This window comes from Ambystoma mexicanum, chromosome 10, assembly GCF_040938575.1.
Source record: "Ambystoma mexicanum isolate Mex_15411 chromosome 10, UKY_AmexF1_1, whole genome shotgun sequence".
NCBI lineage: Eukaryota > Metazoa > Chordata > Amphibia > Caudata > Ambystomatidae > Ambystoma > Ambystoma mexicanum.
In genome coordinates, this window is record NC_090932.1 from 536,068,602 (window position 1) to 536,084,613 (window position 16,012).

Genomic DNA, 16,012 nt, shown 5'->3' on the forward strand with positions numbered 1-16,012 from the left:
TCTCTCCCTTCTCCCCCTCCCTTCATCCACTTTCCACCTTCCAACCTCCCCATATCTTCCCATGCCCGCCATCTCGGCCTCCACCTCGACTCCTCTCTCTCCTTCTCCAACCACATCTCTCTAACCTCTCGAGCCTGTCGGTACCACCTCTATAACATCCGCAAGATCCGCACCTCTCTCACATTCCATGCTTCCAAACTCCTAATCTCTTCCCTCATTTTCTCCCGCCTCTTCTACTGCTCCTCTCGGGACTCCCTGTCTCTCACATAACTCCCCTAAAATCCATCTACCACTCCCCTATCCGTACTCTATGCCTCCTCGGCCCTCGAGACTCTATTTCTTCCTCTCTCACTCAACTTGGCTGGCTTCCCTTCCTCTCACAACTGAAATTTCAATTCCTCTGTCTTGTCTACAAATCTCTCCATGACCTAGCGCCCCCTACCTTTCCTCCCTCCTCTCATTTTACTCCCCCTCCCACTCTCTGCTCAGCAAACCTCTACCTCCTCTCTCTACCCCCAACCCCATATGCCTCCTCACGCTTCCGCTCCTTCCAACTCTTTGGCCCCCCCTACACTGTAACTCCCTCCCGCTCCCCATCCGCTCCATCCCTACCTACTCATCCTTCCGCCACTCCCTGAAAGCTCATCTTCTACACTCCTCACCCCCCCTGACTTCCCTTCCCTTCCCTACCCCTGCTCCCCTTCCCTACCCTTCCTCCCTTCCCTTGCCCCCATCCTTTTCCCCATCCTCTCTCCTTCCCCTCTGACCTTAAATTAGTAACACATACTACTTAAAGGCAATGAGGACACCAGATCACTCTCCCTTCCCTTCCCCTCCCTCCTCCATCCCCCCCACTTCAAATCCTAAACCGTAACTCCCTTCTCCTACTCCCTCCTCTACCCTATCACCACCCTCCCTCCACCCCTTGTAAATAGTTCTACTTATTGTTCTAATTACCTGTTCATGCTTGTATGTAGGTTTCTCTCACTTTTGTACCTGTTATATTGTAAAGCGCTTTGGCTTAAAGCGCTATATAAATTCAATAACCTAAACATAAACAAATAACATGACTTTGTTGGCTAGCTATGCCAATGCTCAATGGGCCATGCTACAGGAGGGCCTTCAAGAAGTCGTTGAACTGCTGCGGGCTCGCCTGCTCTCCACGGTAACAGAAGGCAGTCAGGTTAATCAAAGTATCCTCAAACACTTTGGATGTGGCAGAGACAGCTGGCAGGTCCTTGGCTCAGGGTACCCTCCTAAAAAGGCACACATGGTTACGAATCTCTGGTTTCAAACCAGAGACTCAAGCTTCACTAATAAATGAGCCTATGGAGGAAACTAATTTATTTGGGAAGGCAGTTGATGAAGCGCTCGAAATTGCTAAGAAAGAACATGACCCCCTCAAGACCCTGGATCAGGTCACCCAGAGGCCTTCCTCAAGGAGGGGGAGCGGGTCTAAACGTAACTTACGTGGCCAACATTTCCCTCAGAACCAATACGGCTCGGGAAATAATTGGTCCTCTCCCAAGGAACCAGCAGCTACACCACCCTGTATCCCCCAAATGGTCAACGATATGGAAAAGGAAGGGGCCGGAATTCTACCCCTCCAAGCTCCCCGGCCTCGGGTCATAAATGACCCGCAGATCCAGGTCCCCTCCCAAACCTCCCTGGTCGGGGCCGGCGAACATTTCTTCAAGCATGGGAGTGGATAACTACAGACCAGTGGGTACTCAAGACCGGCGCTCACGTGTACTGGATAGAATTCTGCCGGTCCCCCCAATTCAGACCTCCACGTTCAAGACGCCTGACGCCAGAACATCTGCGGATCCTGCTACAAGAAGTCAAAACCCTGCAGGAAAAGGGCGCCATAGAAGTCGTACCTCTTCTACAGGTAAACAAGAGTTTTTATTCAGTGTACTTCCTTGCACCCAAAAAGGATCTCGCTGTGCGCCCTATACTAGATTTGCGTAGAGTGAGCAAATGTCAAGCCTCAAAAGTTTTGTATGGTCACTCTGCAGGAGGCCATCCCCCTGCTTACACAGGGGGAGTGCATGGCCACATTGGACATGAAAGATGCTTACTTTCATATTTCAATGTTGCCGGTGCACAGAAATTACCTCAGATTCATGATACAGTACAAGCACTATCAGTTAAAGGTACTACCCTTCGGCATAGCCTCAGCACTGAGGGTATTTACCAAGTTAGTGGCAGCAGCACGACCTGTGCAGGCTAGCCATCCCAGTTTATCCGTACCTCAACCACTGGCTCATAACAGGGGACTCCTACGAGCCATGCTTGTCAAACGCCCAAAAGACAGTAGACCTTTTTATTTAGCCTGGGATTCTCTGTCAACGAGAAGAAATCCAGCTTAGACCCCAGTCAAGTCGAGCAGTTCCTAGGGGCTCTTATTCGAACAAAGGATGCCCTCGTCTTCCCCTCCAACGAGAGGGTACAAAACATGTTTCAAATCCCTCACTTTCTAGCCAGTCGAGAGGTGACGGTACGCAAGGCTATGCGACTGTTAGGAATGATGGCGTCCTGCATTTATTTGGTTCCTCACACGCGCTTGCTCATGCGTACAAGGCAGGAGTGGCTCAACAGCCAGTGGTGTCAGGCCATCGGACAATGGGCCGATCTAGTGGTTGTCTCGCCAGCCCTCGTTCTCTCGCTGCGGTGGTGGTCGAGGGAGAACCTCTTGAACGGAAAATCCTTCACCACCCCCGCAGTGGAGGCCACTCTCACTGCAGACTCATCTCTCACAGGGTGGGGAGCTCACCTGCTTCAACAAACAGCATGCAGACTTTGGTTGTCATACATAGCATCCAACCACATGAATCTGTTGGAACTGTTGGCAGTATTCAAAGCACTGAAAGCCTTTCAGACACAACTGCAAAGGAAGACGGTCCTGATACTCAGACAGCACCACCGACATGTACTATCTGAACAAATAAGGGGCTCTCACTCTCGAGGGCTGTCCAAACTGTCCCAGAATATTTGGAAGTGGGCTCTCAAACACAACATGTTCTTGTTGTCACAAAATGTTCCAGGGGAACTGTCTTCTGGCAGACGTACTCAGCAGAGATTTCCCACTACCCATGGAGTACGAATGGCGATTACACTGTCTCCAACGTTTTCGCAGAATGGGGCTTCCCAGAAATAAACTTGTTTGCAACTATGGAGAACGCTCAATGCCAAGACTAGGCCTCCAGGTACCCCCATAACTTTTCCAAGGGGAACGGACTCTGGATCACATGGTCAGGGAAATTTGTTTACGCTTCCCCCCCCGAACCCCCCCCCCAACGCCCCGACTCCACTACTCAACAAGATAGTGCACTAGGAACCAGTCACCATGATATTGGTGGGCCCGCCAACCCTGGTTCGCTGATCTGATGGAGATGTGTCTATCTCCTCCAGTGAAACTACCTTGATCGAACAACATGTTGTCTCAGGACAAAGGGGAGACACTCCAGCCATGCTCGCAAACATTGAACTTAGTGGCCTGGCTCTTGAGGTCATAGAGTTCGGACACCTGCAATTCCCTCAGAAACGCATGGACATACTTGAGGATAGTCCTAAGGCTCCCTCACGGCAGAAAAAATACAATCGGAGGGACCGCAACACGTGAGGGATTTTGGGTACACTGCACGTAGGGATAGTGTTACAGGCACGCTCATGTCGACATCCCCTTTCGATTCTCGAAAGACGAGATGCAATACTCTGCGGTTACCACTGGATGTCGGACTATATGCACAGCATGTGAATCTAAGCAGATACAATCATCAAATGTTTTTTTTACGGTAAGTAATGCATGTCCTTTTGGATCATTCATAACCTGTAATAGTCGTGTTGCCAAAAGAAATCTAATTTCTTTATGCTTTCCTACACCCAGAAAATGTAACCAACTTCGTCCCAATCTTATTTATGCAAGTGCCTTATTGATAAATACTTTTTTCATCTATTCTAGGCCAGTATTCCCTTTTCTGTGGTTGGATCCAACCAATTAATTGAGGCCAAAGGTAAAAAGGTTCGTGGTCGACTGTACCCCTGGGGGGTGGTAGAAGTTGAGAATCCAGAGCACAACGACTTCCTTAAACTGAGGACCATGCTGATGTAAGACCATTTTTATTGAAATACAAAACGAGCACAATTTGTTTAAGCTTTGTATGAATAAAATGTATTAGTGAGTTGTGACAATTGGGCATTGTTAATATGGGCAGGCTAATTTCTTTTTTTTTTAAACCATTTTTATTATATTTTATAGCACAACAACTAAGACATTTCGATATGGTGTACACATAAATCACAGTAAAGCTTTCATCCTGTTTGTTCCCTCGTTGCCCCACAACCCCGGCCTACTCCACCCTACATAATACCATCATCCTTTTGTCTATTCTCCCCCTGCCGCTCTTGACATCTGCGCCTGCCTGTGTCGGACTTTGCTCCAATTCTCTGTCAACTGTCGCGGTGGTGTCCAACTCTGCAATCAACTACCTCCAAGCTTACACCCCTCCTTCTCACTGGTCCAATGTTCTGCTTACTGCCTCTTGCCATAACATTGTTTCCGTATTCAGCCTTTTTATTAGGTCTTTCCGCCATACTTGCACCCAGGGCCTTGTTTGCGCTTTCCATCCCATCGCTATTCTACGTTTCACTAATATATATGCCAGATCGTGAAATGTACTTGCATGTTTAGCCCTTTTGGGTTCTGCAAAGCTCCCCAGCAAACATGCCAGGGGAGATACAATGTCTAGGGTGATATCTGCCTTTGCCAATGCTTGAGCCACCTCCCCCCAGAATCAACCTATTTCTGTGCAGGCTCAGAACATATGGACCAAATCTGCGTCCACTCCCCACACTTCGGGCATGATTGTATCACTGCCCGGTATGATCTGTGGGTTATGTACAGATGAATCTATTGGAATCTTGCTTTTCCAGACACCTTTTTATGATACACCATAGCTCTATTCCACACTGCATCTGCTATTGGTTCCTTTAAATCTGCCTCCTATTGCTGTCTCGTCTGCTCTAATTCCTTCCCCACTTTAGACATTAGCAACTCGTAAATCTGCGAGACTTCGTGCCCACCTTCTGACACATCATAAAATGTCTATTGTTTCATCTGGCTGTAACGCGGCCATTTATGCTGAGGTTCCTCAATAGGCTAGAGTGTGAGGTATTGCCCTGGGTGTATTCCCGTTTCATCCATCAACTCCCCAAACTCTTTAGGTAAACCCTCCTTCAACAGGTCCCCTACCGTCGCCACTCCCTTCAGTTCCCAGTATTTTGTCACATTCAGCCGTAGTTGGTCACTCGCCCCTTCTAGCGCCACCAGTGGATTCTGCACGGAGTACGTTGCGATGTTCCCCATCAATTGACTGGTTCTCCGCCACACTACACACCCCAATCTCATCAACCTGGACGAGTATGTTACTTGCAAGTCCTTTATCCATATAACTTAATTTAGGGAGAACTGGGCACCTGTTGTCTGTAACAGCTGCGACTTGTGCGTTTGTTCGCCCGAAAGCCATTTTGCTACAAATTGCAACTGTCTGGCAACAAAGTATACTTCAAAGTTAGCTAGTTTTATTCAGATAAGAGACATTTTGGAGCTTCCAGAGCACCACCCTGCACCTCGAGTTATTCCACAGGAAGCGCCTGCAGACCCTATGCAGTTTATTGAAAAATTACCTTGGTATCACAAACGGGACATTTGTGAAAAAGTGAAGGAGTCTCGGGAGTACCACCATTTTCAGCAGCGCTGCCCGTCCCATCATAGTTAATGGCAATCTAGCCCACGAAGACATGGAATGTTTAATTCTGCTCATTGCTTTCGCTGTATTCTGTGTATATTAAGTCTGAGGTTCATGATAAATGTTCACCCCTAAGTATCGGAACATGTCTACTTCACACTTGATTAGTAGTATTGGTAGCTTGCGTGTCGGCTTCCCAATATATCCTCCTAATGGGAACACACTGGACTTTTGTGGATAAATTGTTATACCTGAAAAAGTATCATATTGCGCCATCACATCTAGAATAAATTGCAAATTTATCTCCGGGTGTTGTAAGTAAAGGCGCACATTGTCTGCATACAATGATACTAAATGTCTCCCTCCGGCCGTATCTATCCCAGCCTCACCATATTCATCCCGCAAATAAATTGCGAGGGGTTCCAATGCCAAAATAAAGAACATCGGAGACCACGGGCACCCTTGTCTCGTACCTTTGCCTAGCTGCCATTGGTCTGAGATAATTGTGCCTGTCTTGACCCTGGCTACTGGTTTATTATACAGCAGCCTCACCCATTTAATAAATGTTGGCCCCATGCCAAATCCCTACAACACTGCCAGCAGCCATGGCCATCTGACAGTCAAACGCCTTGACTGCATAGAACGATGATAACGCACTGTTGTGTATCTTCCTGGGTACAATCTATCACATGGTGCAGTCTGCAAAAGTTAATGGTGATATTTCTATGCGGGACATATCCTGTCTGGTCTAAGTGTATGAGCTTGGCTATGAGTGGTTTAAGCCTGAGTGCCATAGCTGTTGTATGTTTTTAACCATCTTGGTTTAATAGTGAAAGGGGTCTGTACGAGCCACAGTCTGTGTCCGGCTTATCCAGTTTTAGAAGGGGGACTCATCGATTCCTTTAAAGATCCAGGCAATCTGCCCTTTTCCAGTAATTCATTAAGCATTTCCAACAGTGGAGGTAGGATATCTGCCTTGTATTCTTTATAGAATTTGCTGGGGAGCCCGTCTGTTCCTGGGACTTTTCCTGTTGGTAATTCATTAATTACATACTCTAATTCATCTATCACAATAGGGACCTCCAATTTGTCTCGTTCTACCGTACTGAGCTTGGGCAGGTTAATCTCGGATAGGGCTTCCTGTATCTCTACCAGGTCACACTCGGTTTCCTCATATAATCGTGTATAATATTCATGAAAGCATTTATTCACTCCTTGCGACTCGTGAAACCCTCCATCCATTCCTACCACTGCTCTAACTGTTCTACGTTTGTTCTCGCTTTTGTAGAGCCAGGCTAGTAACCTCCCCGGTTTGTCACCTTCTGCGTATTGTCTCGCAGTATATTTCTTATAGCTTGAATTGCTTAACCTATCCCAGTGTTTCTGACATTCCTGCTGTAAGCGGGTCACCTCTTGTGCTTCTTCTAGGGACCCATCTCCCGTTTGCGCGATAGCTTCTAGCCTGCATTCCGCTTCCTGTAACTCCCATACAGTAACATCTTGTCTGCCCTTTTGACTTCGATATGGCCACTCACCTCATCACTATTTTAAAAGCCTCCCACAGTGTCCCTGCTGATTTCACACTGCCCTTATTGTGCAGAAAGTATTCCTTGACCTCCTCCCTTAGATGTTCCTGGAACCCTGTGTCTGAGTGCTTCCACCCTCAGTGTCCAGGTTGGGATTCTGGCCCGGGGGGAATGGGGGTATTGGGGGCGTGAAACCTGCCATTTGATTACCAGAAGAGCGTGGTCTGAAAGGACCCTTGCTTTGTGTTCTGTCTGCTTGAGCTCCCCTAGCATCTCTCCTCCCGCAATCACCTAATCCAACCTTGTGTATAGATTTGTGGGAGCATTATAGTGAGAGTATACCCGTTCCTGTCAATGCATTGCTCTCCACATGTCTACCAGCTTATATGTGTGCAACAACGTAGTTGGAGCTTTCGCTGCGGGGGCTGAATGAGCAAACTTACCATCCGACCTTTCCATTAATGGGTCTAACGTCCAATTAAAATCCCCTCCCCATATTAGCGCCCCATCTCTGTGCGGGCCCATCTTGATATATAAGGATCGACAATATGCAGCTATGTCGTGATTTGGGGCATATGTATTAACACATATTTATCTCTTACCACTCTCCCTCACAATATAATCATCCTACCAACAGTATCTAGGTAGGTCTGGAGGACCTTGAACAGAAATGTCCGAGCCACCCATATCAGCACTCTAGCATATGCCGAATATGTGGAACCCAAGGTCACCCTTCCCCATGCTAAGGTGTCTTGCCTGTCTTTAGTTGGGTGTGTTTCTTGTAGTAGAGCTATATCTATTTTCTGACGTCTCCAATAAGCCATCACCCAGTTCCTTTTGATATGACTGTTCAAACCGTATACGTGTCTGTAGGCCAACTTCCCTATAGAATGTCAATGCCTAACCCTCACATAATCACCAATGAGCAGTTCACTTATACAGCATATCAGCAATGCAGCATCATTTATCCCTTCCGCTTCTTGCCTGGTCATCTGTTTCGGCTGGAAAGTTCAACGTATCCATCCATTTATTCACATCATCCGGAGTCTAAAAAAAAAAACGGCTCTGTCCTTGTGCAAGACCCTCATCTTAGCTGGATATAGCAACATGTGTTTAAGATTAGCCGCACATAACCTCCTCTTGACGACACGTAGTTCATTCTTTGCTTCTGCACCAAGAAAGTCTAATCCGGATATGCCTTGATGGTCGCCAATGCTCTGCTTATTGGTCCTCCTTTCCGAAAATGGTCTAGGATCCTTTATCTGTCTTTATAGTTCAATATCTTGGCTATTATTAACTGAGGCGGAGACCGGCAGAGGTCTCTTTGTCAGGGCTCCATGCACGCTCTCCAGCGTGAACCCCTGAGTGAGTGACTTGGCTCCTGTCTCCTGCAGCAACATGTTTTCTGTGAAATGTGTCTGGCTCGAGCCTTCCTCTCCTGCCGGGAGCCCAACAATGCGTACGTTATTTCTACGCGCCCGCCCTTCCGCTTCTGCTCTGTACTCTAGGTTCCTCACCTGCTGTTGTAGTGTGGAGACCTCCTGGAGTTAGCATTGCAATTGCTCGTGTTAGCCTTTACTTCCTTCTCTAGTACTTCTGTTCATTCTGTCAGGGCTCTGACATCTTGTCTTGGAAGGTTCACGTCAATTCTGACAGCATAAATTTAAAATTCCAATGATGCCTTCAACCCTGCTGTGGCTTCCAGGATCTTCTGATAACCCCGCACAGGGGCTTCTTCTCCTTGTGCGTCTTACCCTTTCGCATCATCGGTTGTTTGTGCTTGTTTGGTGAAGGCGTCTATGGATGACTGCTTCCCTTTGGTCTTATTTGGCTTGGATGCCATTATTGCATCCATGTGGTCCCGGCCCACTCTTTCACCGCAATCTATATTGTACTCCGTTTGATCTGTTGCAGGGCCGTATTGAGCAATGAAGTCTTCCATGTACTTGTCCTTTTCACACGTACTTGCCCTTTTCACTGTATGCTCATCACCTGTTGGGGTCTGCCTCAGTTCTGTCGTGTCTACCAGCCCTGGCGTCCTTTGGAGTCTAACCAGCGGTGAGAATTGCCACGTTTGCTGATCGTTCCTGCGCACCGCACTTCGCCAACCTCCACTGCAAGCGTTCTGCCCAGAACTTTCAATCTCTGTCAGCAACTTGTGTACCTGCTGTCTCCCTGCTTATGATGTTTGCGCTTTTACTTCATGTCTCTTGGGATTCTCGCTGTTAGTGCTTTATCCCCCTACAATTACGATCATATACTGCCCAGTGCTGTATACGTGGGTTCTCCTCGTCGTAGCCTACAGGGATTGTATCCTGGTCAATTGTGGCTGCTTTATTCCAAGGGAGCTATCAATCCCTCAACTACGTCTGGTGTATGCCTCCTACCATCAGCCTCTACTATAGGGGCCGTTGTACCAGCAAGCGCCCTCCCGCCCCACCCCACCCCACTTCCTCGTTTATGTCCCAATTTCCCGTTGTATGTTGATGCCTGGAATCTAACCCAAAGTTTGCATCACTGTGGGGGGAGTATGCAACCTGCGCGGTGTTATCCACTGCATTCCTGTGCTCATCTGATCAGTTCTACAGCGCCAGTTTTCCAGCAGGACTCGGCGCTGTATTGTCCCTTCAGCGTGTTCCTTTCTTTTTTCCTCACTGCCTTGGAACCTTTCCATCTCTCCCCAGGCTTTCGCTGTTCTCCCCTCTGTCTCTTTTGTCGAGTCTCGCTGTTTGCCTCAGGAGCCTCTGTTCGGGCAGTATTCAGCCGCAGTAATCTTCATGATTCGCCTCTCACAATGTGTAGTGTGCTTTTTCCGTGCAGTGGCGATTGTTCGCCAACGGTGCGTTTGCGTTTCTCAGTCCGAGCAGCAATGTTGTTTGCAGGCCCGTTTCTTGGCCCGGGCGAGGCGGGCGACCGCCCGGGGCGCAGTCGCCCCGGGGGCTCAATAGCCCACACTGGCGACGGCTCGACTTGCCCTGGGGGCGCATTCGCCATGCGGCGAGCTCAATTGCCTTGGGCTGTGCGCGATTGCTCGAGTAGAGACAGCAGGTTCTGGCGCTGCCTCTGATGTGCTCACGTCCCGGCACCTAACGTGAGCACATCAGCTACTTGAGCAATCGTGCACAAACGACCGCCTTTTGACATCCCCCGCCCCTCAGCCTTTTTAATTTCAATCCGCGCTGAGGCGCCAGGACCTCTGCTGATAAATTTCATTAGCAGCAGGGGTCACTATGAGACTCGGCGCCACAGCGGGTGAAGTGAAGAAACAATAAGCCACAGGGAAGTTAACTCCTTAGCGGGGGGCATCCTAACGCCATTCACCTCCCCCCCCCACTGCACACCCAACCAACCCTTAGTCCAGGTGTCGTGTAGGCCGGCACAACCACCCCTGCCCCTCTCCCCACTCCCCCCACCCTTTCTGCTGTGCTGCCCTTCCCTCATCCGCATTCCCTGTGCAAGCAATAATAGGCGGAGACAAGTTGTACGATTGGATGTGTTAATGCCACAGCAGCTTTATTTTGCATAAAGTCTTGGAGTTATCTTACATACGATCCGTAATTCACCACACCACAGGTTCTTCTACTCCGTGTGAGGTTACCTAGGGTCTCCCCCCCCCCCCCCCCCCGCCGTCGGCGTCAAGCGGACGCCTCTGGGGTACCCCGGCCCTGTCTATCTTCTCTCTACCCCTTGGTCATCTGTCGTTGATTGCCACTTGCCCCCATCCTTATCGTTTTGTTCTCCTCTTAACTTTGGTCCGTTGACTCAAATGCAGCTCTGCCCGCCCCCTCCCCTCTGAGTCCCCAAGGTCCCCTTCTCTCTACCGCAGGCCGCCCCTTGGCGCCTTGCGACTGGAAGATCCTATACAGACACCACCGACAGTGTCCCAATGCAACTCGTGCTTCACATACAACAGCGGGCCGACCCCGACCTCCGGTGCCGACCCACCACTTTCTCCCTGCCTAAAAAGTCATCGTCCTGCGATGTCCATATGTACTAGTGTCCCGTACTACTTTGACTCACAGTCCCACCTATTTCTCTAGCACAGCCTCTACTCGAGACCCTCATCCCCAAATTCCCCCCCCCCCCCCCCCCGGCGGGCTTCCCTTGAAGACCTTTGTTGTATTTTGAGCTTCGTTCTTTTGATCCCCCCCCCCCGCCCCTCTCTTTTGGGTTTGGAATGGTTTCCAAGACCCCTATCTCCCTCCCCTTTTTCCCCAGGGCCTCCCCTGAGTCTAGTACTCCTGGGGCACCGTAAATTCTAATCTGTTGGCTGTGCATTCCCCTATGGGCCTGACAGCGCTTTGCTACAGGGATCGCAATTTAACTCCTCCAAGACTCTCTGCGGGCTGCCGGCGGCAGAGAGTTCCCCCATTTTTTCCTTCCTGCATCTCATACCCTCACCCGTGCCATCGTGGCCAGTACTCGCCGAATGCAGACATGTTTAAGTATGGATAGAGGAGACCGATTGGTAGGAAGGAGAAAGCTACACATACCCTAGCGTGTCAATGTTTGTGGGAGGGGAGATGCACAGGGAGGAATCGGCCCCCTTAACCCCCCACGCCCCCCTTGTGGACAATCCCCTTGTTGAAATCCCTCCACCGCATTGCGCTTTTACCCTTAAAACCCAAACGTAATATCCACCTGAAACATTGACTGGCCCCACACTGGTGTTTGACCCCTTTAACGAGAGCGGATGCTGCCCTTTTTATATCCACCTCCGGTGGTTAAAGTGTACGAAAAGAAGTAGTAACAGTGCTGCTACTGACGTGTAATTCATGTAGCGCCATAATCCAACGCGCTTTACAGAGCACATATTACATGCAATATCCCCCAACCGTAATTGGTACGACATTAACCAACCTGCATACTGCTGTGACTGTTTCCAATATTCATCATTTATACCTGCGCACCTCGTGTCTTTTTCGCTTGGGCGCTTTACCTCGTTACCTGCGTAGGCCCCATAACCATGAACGTGTTACCTAAACATTTTCATCGCCGTGTTGTACAGGGCCAATCGGGGCACCCTGCCATAAATGGCCCCTTCCGGCAGACGCCATTACCCACGAGGCATCGCGAACTCTTACTCACCCCCTTGTATCCTCGCACCCCAGACCCACTACAACCCGGTGCATTATAAATTTGATGCTGTGCCCCATTCCGTCCCCTTCGTTCCCACCGCTGTAAAACATCTAGTGCCAGGTTTCCTGCTCCATGTACATGGGATTATAACACCGGATAAGCCCATTAGGAAGCACACCCTGTGGAAGGAAAAGCCACCTTAGCAAGAAATGCATAAACTTACCGCAGGTTGCCCCGCTACACCCAATGATGGGCAACTTGCTGGCTAAAACTGCCGAACCCAACCGAGCATGGTGCTGCCACCAGCAAACTAAGCAAATCATGCTAGCATCTCACTGAATTACAGCACGTGGCTTTAAGTTAATAGACGCACTTGGCGCGGAGGCCATTAATTTAGAAAATCACCAGCCCCCATATACTCGAAATAACTCAATGTGGCGCGCGCCCATCCAACTTGTTACACACGTGCTGCCTAAAATTGAAAACACCCGTTAGTCGCGCGTTGGCCATCAGAACTTCTGACAACATGCTGCATTACCTTGTGAAACGACCGTACGCTGCGGGGCGGCCATCGCAATTGGGAAAAACCTGCTGTGTTCACCTGAAACAAGCTAACCTTTGCACGGCGGCAATCTTACTTAACCAGAACATGCCGTGAGCTCGATTTAAACCACTAAAACGTGGCGCGGCGGCCATCCGATACTGAAAAACATGCAGGGGGACCTTATGAGAACACCCACCTTAGTAACGCTGCCTGAACCATATTCCATTCGCAAAGCGGACGCACGGCTGCACCTTGCACATAAAAACCACTTATCCCTCCATAATCCCCCCACGTTGCGGCCATTACCTCTACGCTCTATGGGTACCTGGACACTCCTTGTCCCACCGGAACCGAAAACACCCTTGCCGGAACACTGGAACTTCCACGCTGCTTCGCACGAACCCGCGCAACGTTCTTTCTTCCTTTGAAGGAAAGCTGTACACCCCTGCTTTAACTCCCCATGTTACCGAAAAGTGTCTTCCCTTTTTCATGATAACGTGAGACCCCGCGTTAGCTTCCCTGTCTACCGCATCCACAATATTAGGCCCTGCTCCCTGAGCTACCTAACCACTCGTTATCGACATGCTCTCCCACCCGTCAGCTCCTCACAACTGCCGCCATGGGTCAGTCCCTTTTGACATATCATATTGGACTTATATAGGGCTACGGAGACTCGTGCATCGGAGCGCTGTTTTTTAATACCCACAGCCTGTGGTGTTCTTTAATCAAACGGCTGCGGTTGGCCCTGCCAGGATCCGAACCTATGTTAGCAAACACTGCACGGATGTCAGTGAGCGCTCTCCTCACTGTGCTACCCGACCGGTCCTCTAATCCCTCCTAGCAAACCCAATCTCAGTACACAGCATACTTGCCCTTTAATATGAATTGAAGGGCTCCAGACAACCTATCCTTACCAACAACATGATATTTCCCACCTCCAAAGTGCCCGAACCAGTCGCTAATTAAGCTGTGTGGTAAAGTAAAAGCTAGCGTGCTTCCCTTCCATGCTCAGCCACTTCCCAGCATAGCACATACTAAGGTGTACGGGCCGCCCAGCAGCGAAAAATACCTGCCGCCATCATAGTAAATCATGCACTTAATTACCCTGCGCCAGTGGGGGTTCCGTTCCCACACTAGCCCTACCAGGATTCTTAAAAGCAGTATCCAAACATCCGTTTAACCGTTGCCCCAAGCAGACTGCCCCTTTATTTTAAAATTCACTGTCTCACCCCCAGTTACATCAATACTGCATGCCGGGATGAGAGGATCCGTATAATCCAAGCCGGACCCTCCCTCGCGCTGGACACCCACGCGCCTCCGCATGCCTAACCGCACAATAAAAGTGTGGTGGGGAGGGCGTGCAACATAGAAAATGATGCTACAAACCAGCCCGCCGTGCAAGCTCTGCTGAAGCTTTTGTTATTACCCTACATCTGACCACATTTCTGCCCCATATTCCTTAACAACATTGCGCAGCGCAGTGGCCATACTAGCACATGTAAATTCCAAACAGGTGCCCATACTCGAGGTGAGTATCGAGATGCACATCCTTACTCACCCGCACTTGTACTCCACACACTTCTGAACATCATGCCTGTGCAAAGCGCCCGAATGGTGAAAAAGAACTATGCCCACGAAAACCCCTACATGGTTTTATATTCACGCACCAAAAGCATTTCCTGTCCCCCTATATGCGTTTCTTGACAACCATCGCCCGCCTAGCTCCGAACGTGGTGCAACAATTAACCTCTAAGCCGCCTCGACAAGCACAGCCATAAAAGCAACCTCCCAACGGCATTGCACATTCCCGTGTTCATCCCGCACCTAGCCCATTGATAACAAAACCAACTCCGGTTGCCTGTCGACCGCCCTGTGAGCACTGATGCTCCACTTCGTGCTCCTCAGCGGATCGGCTGTGGATTCTGATCATCGATTTATAACCCAGTCCCCAGTATTCTATGACTATGCCACGAGAGCCAGCGGTGCTGTGACCTCGGGCTTATCACCGGCCTCAGTCACCTTCCCCCGCACTCCCAGCCACCGTATGCACCCACCGTAAGTGTCGCACGTTGCAGAATTAGTTTAAAAACACGACCAACTCCCGCGCTCCTGCCATGACAATTAGCCTTATTAATCGTTATGGCGCCCGCCACCAGTCCTCAAGTGACGACCGCTGCCCTGCTGCAAATGTTCCCCATTAATTCATAAGCCACCGCCTCGCATATTGGTTCCTGTACCATCCCTCACTTTATCCTGCTCCCGGCATACCCGCTGCAGAGTCCCACTTTCTGCAGAGTCTACTCTGCTCTCTATTTACCCAGCTCCTTGCCCGACGCTCCCTCATTGCCGTGACGCCATTCCTCCTTCGCTGGAACCCGCCATCGCCGGAGCCTTTCTTACTCTGCAACGGACCACAGCAACCCTTCCTCACAAACGAACGGCAACACGAACCGGACCACATGAAACGAAATCCTCCTTCCGTGTAGGCGAGCGGGCGTCTTTCCACTGCGGTTGGAAAAATGCTTCTTTTGGACCACACTCGGCGGGGGCAGGAACCGGGGGGAAGTGATCGTCCGTGTGACGATCCTACCCTTTTGTAGGGTCTTCCCCCCCCCCCCCCCGGCTTCCTGCTCCCGCCGCCCCCCCCCACCCCCACCAAGACCATGATCCCCAGCCACTTCCGGGGCGGCCCCCCCCTCTGCCCCCCCGGTGTCGTGAGTTGGCTCCTCCTCCCACGCCCCCGTGGGACCGCCGAAGGAGAAGGAAGAAGGGGGGGAGTGTCTCTGGCCCGGCAACCCCCACTAAGGGGCGGCGCCTGCCATGCCGCGTCCCGCGCCGCATTCGCCCGCCATTTTCAATCATGTTAGGAGTTAACTTCCCCGTGGCTTATCGGCAGCGCTGATCACTGCTGCAAAGTTTTATGGGCTTGGCACCAAGGCTTAGTGACTAGAAACTGCCCTGTACCCAGGCATAAAGACTCCCTTCCCCCGTTGTCCTCGTGTTTACAGGAAACGATTTCTTAAGTGCCCAGAGACGGTTCTCGCTAACATGAAGATGTTTAGTGCGCTTTTTGTGGCCTGTTGTAGCATGTACAATTATTTGTAGTGGAGGCA

General features: G+C 50.1%; 1 protein-coding gene across 4 annotated transcripts in view; it reads left to right on the forward strand.

Moving 5' to 3' along the window:
- The window catches only part of SEPTIN2 (septin 2), a 1,372,599-nt gene that overhangs the window by 861,240 nt on the left and 495,347 nt on the right, over positions 1-16,012 (forward strand). For all 4 annotated transcript variants that reach the window (XM_069618110.1, XM_069618109.1, XM_069618111.1 and 1 more), the window contains one exon: positions 3,965-4,110. In XM_069618110.1, coding sequence (XP_069474211.1) covers positions 3,965-4,110 — 146 coding nt within the window. The remainder of the gene's footprint in view (positions 1-3,964; positions 4,111-16,012) is intronic.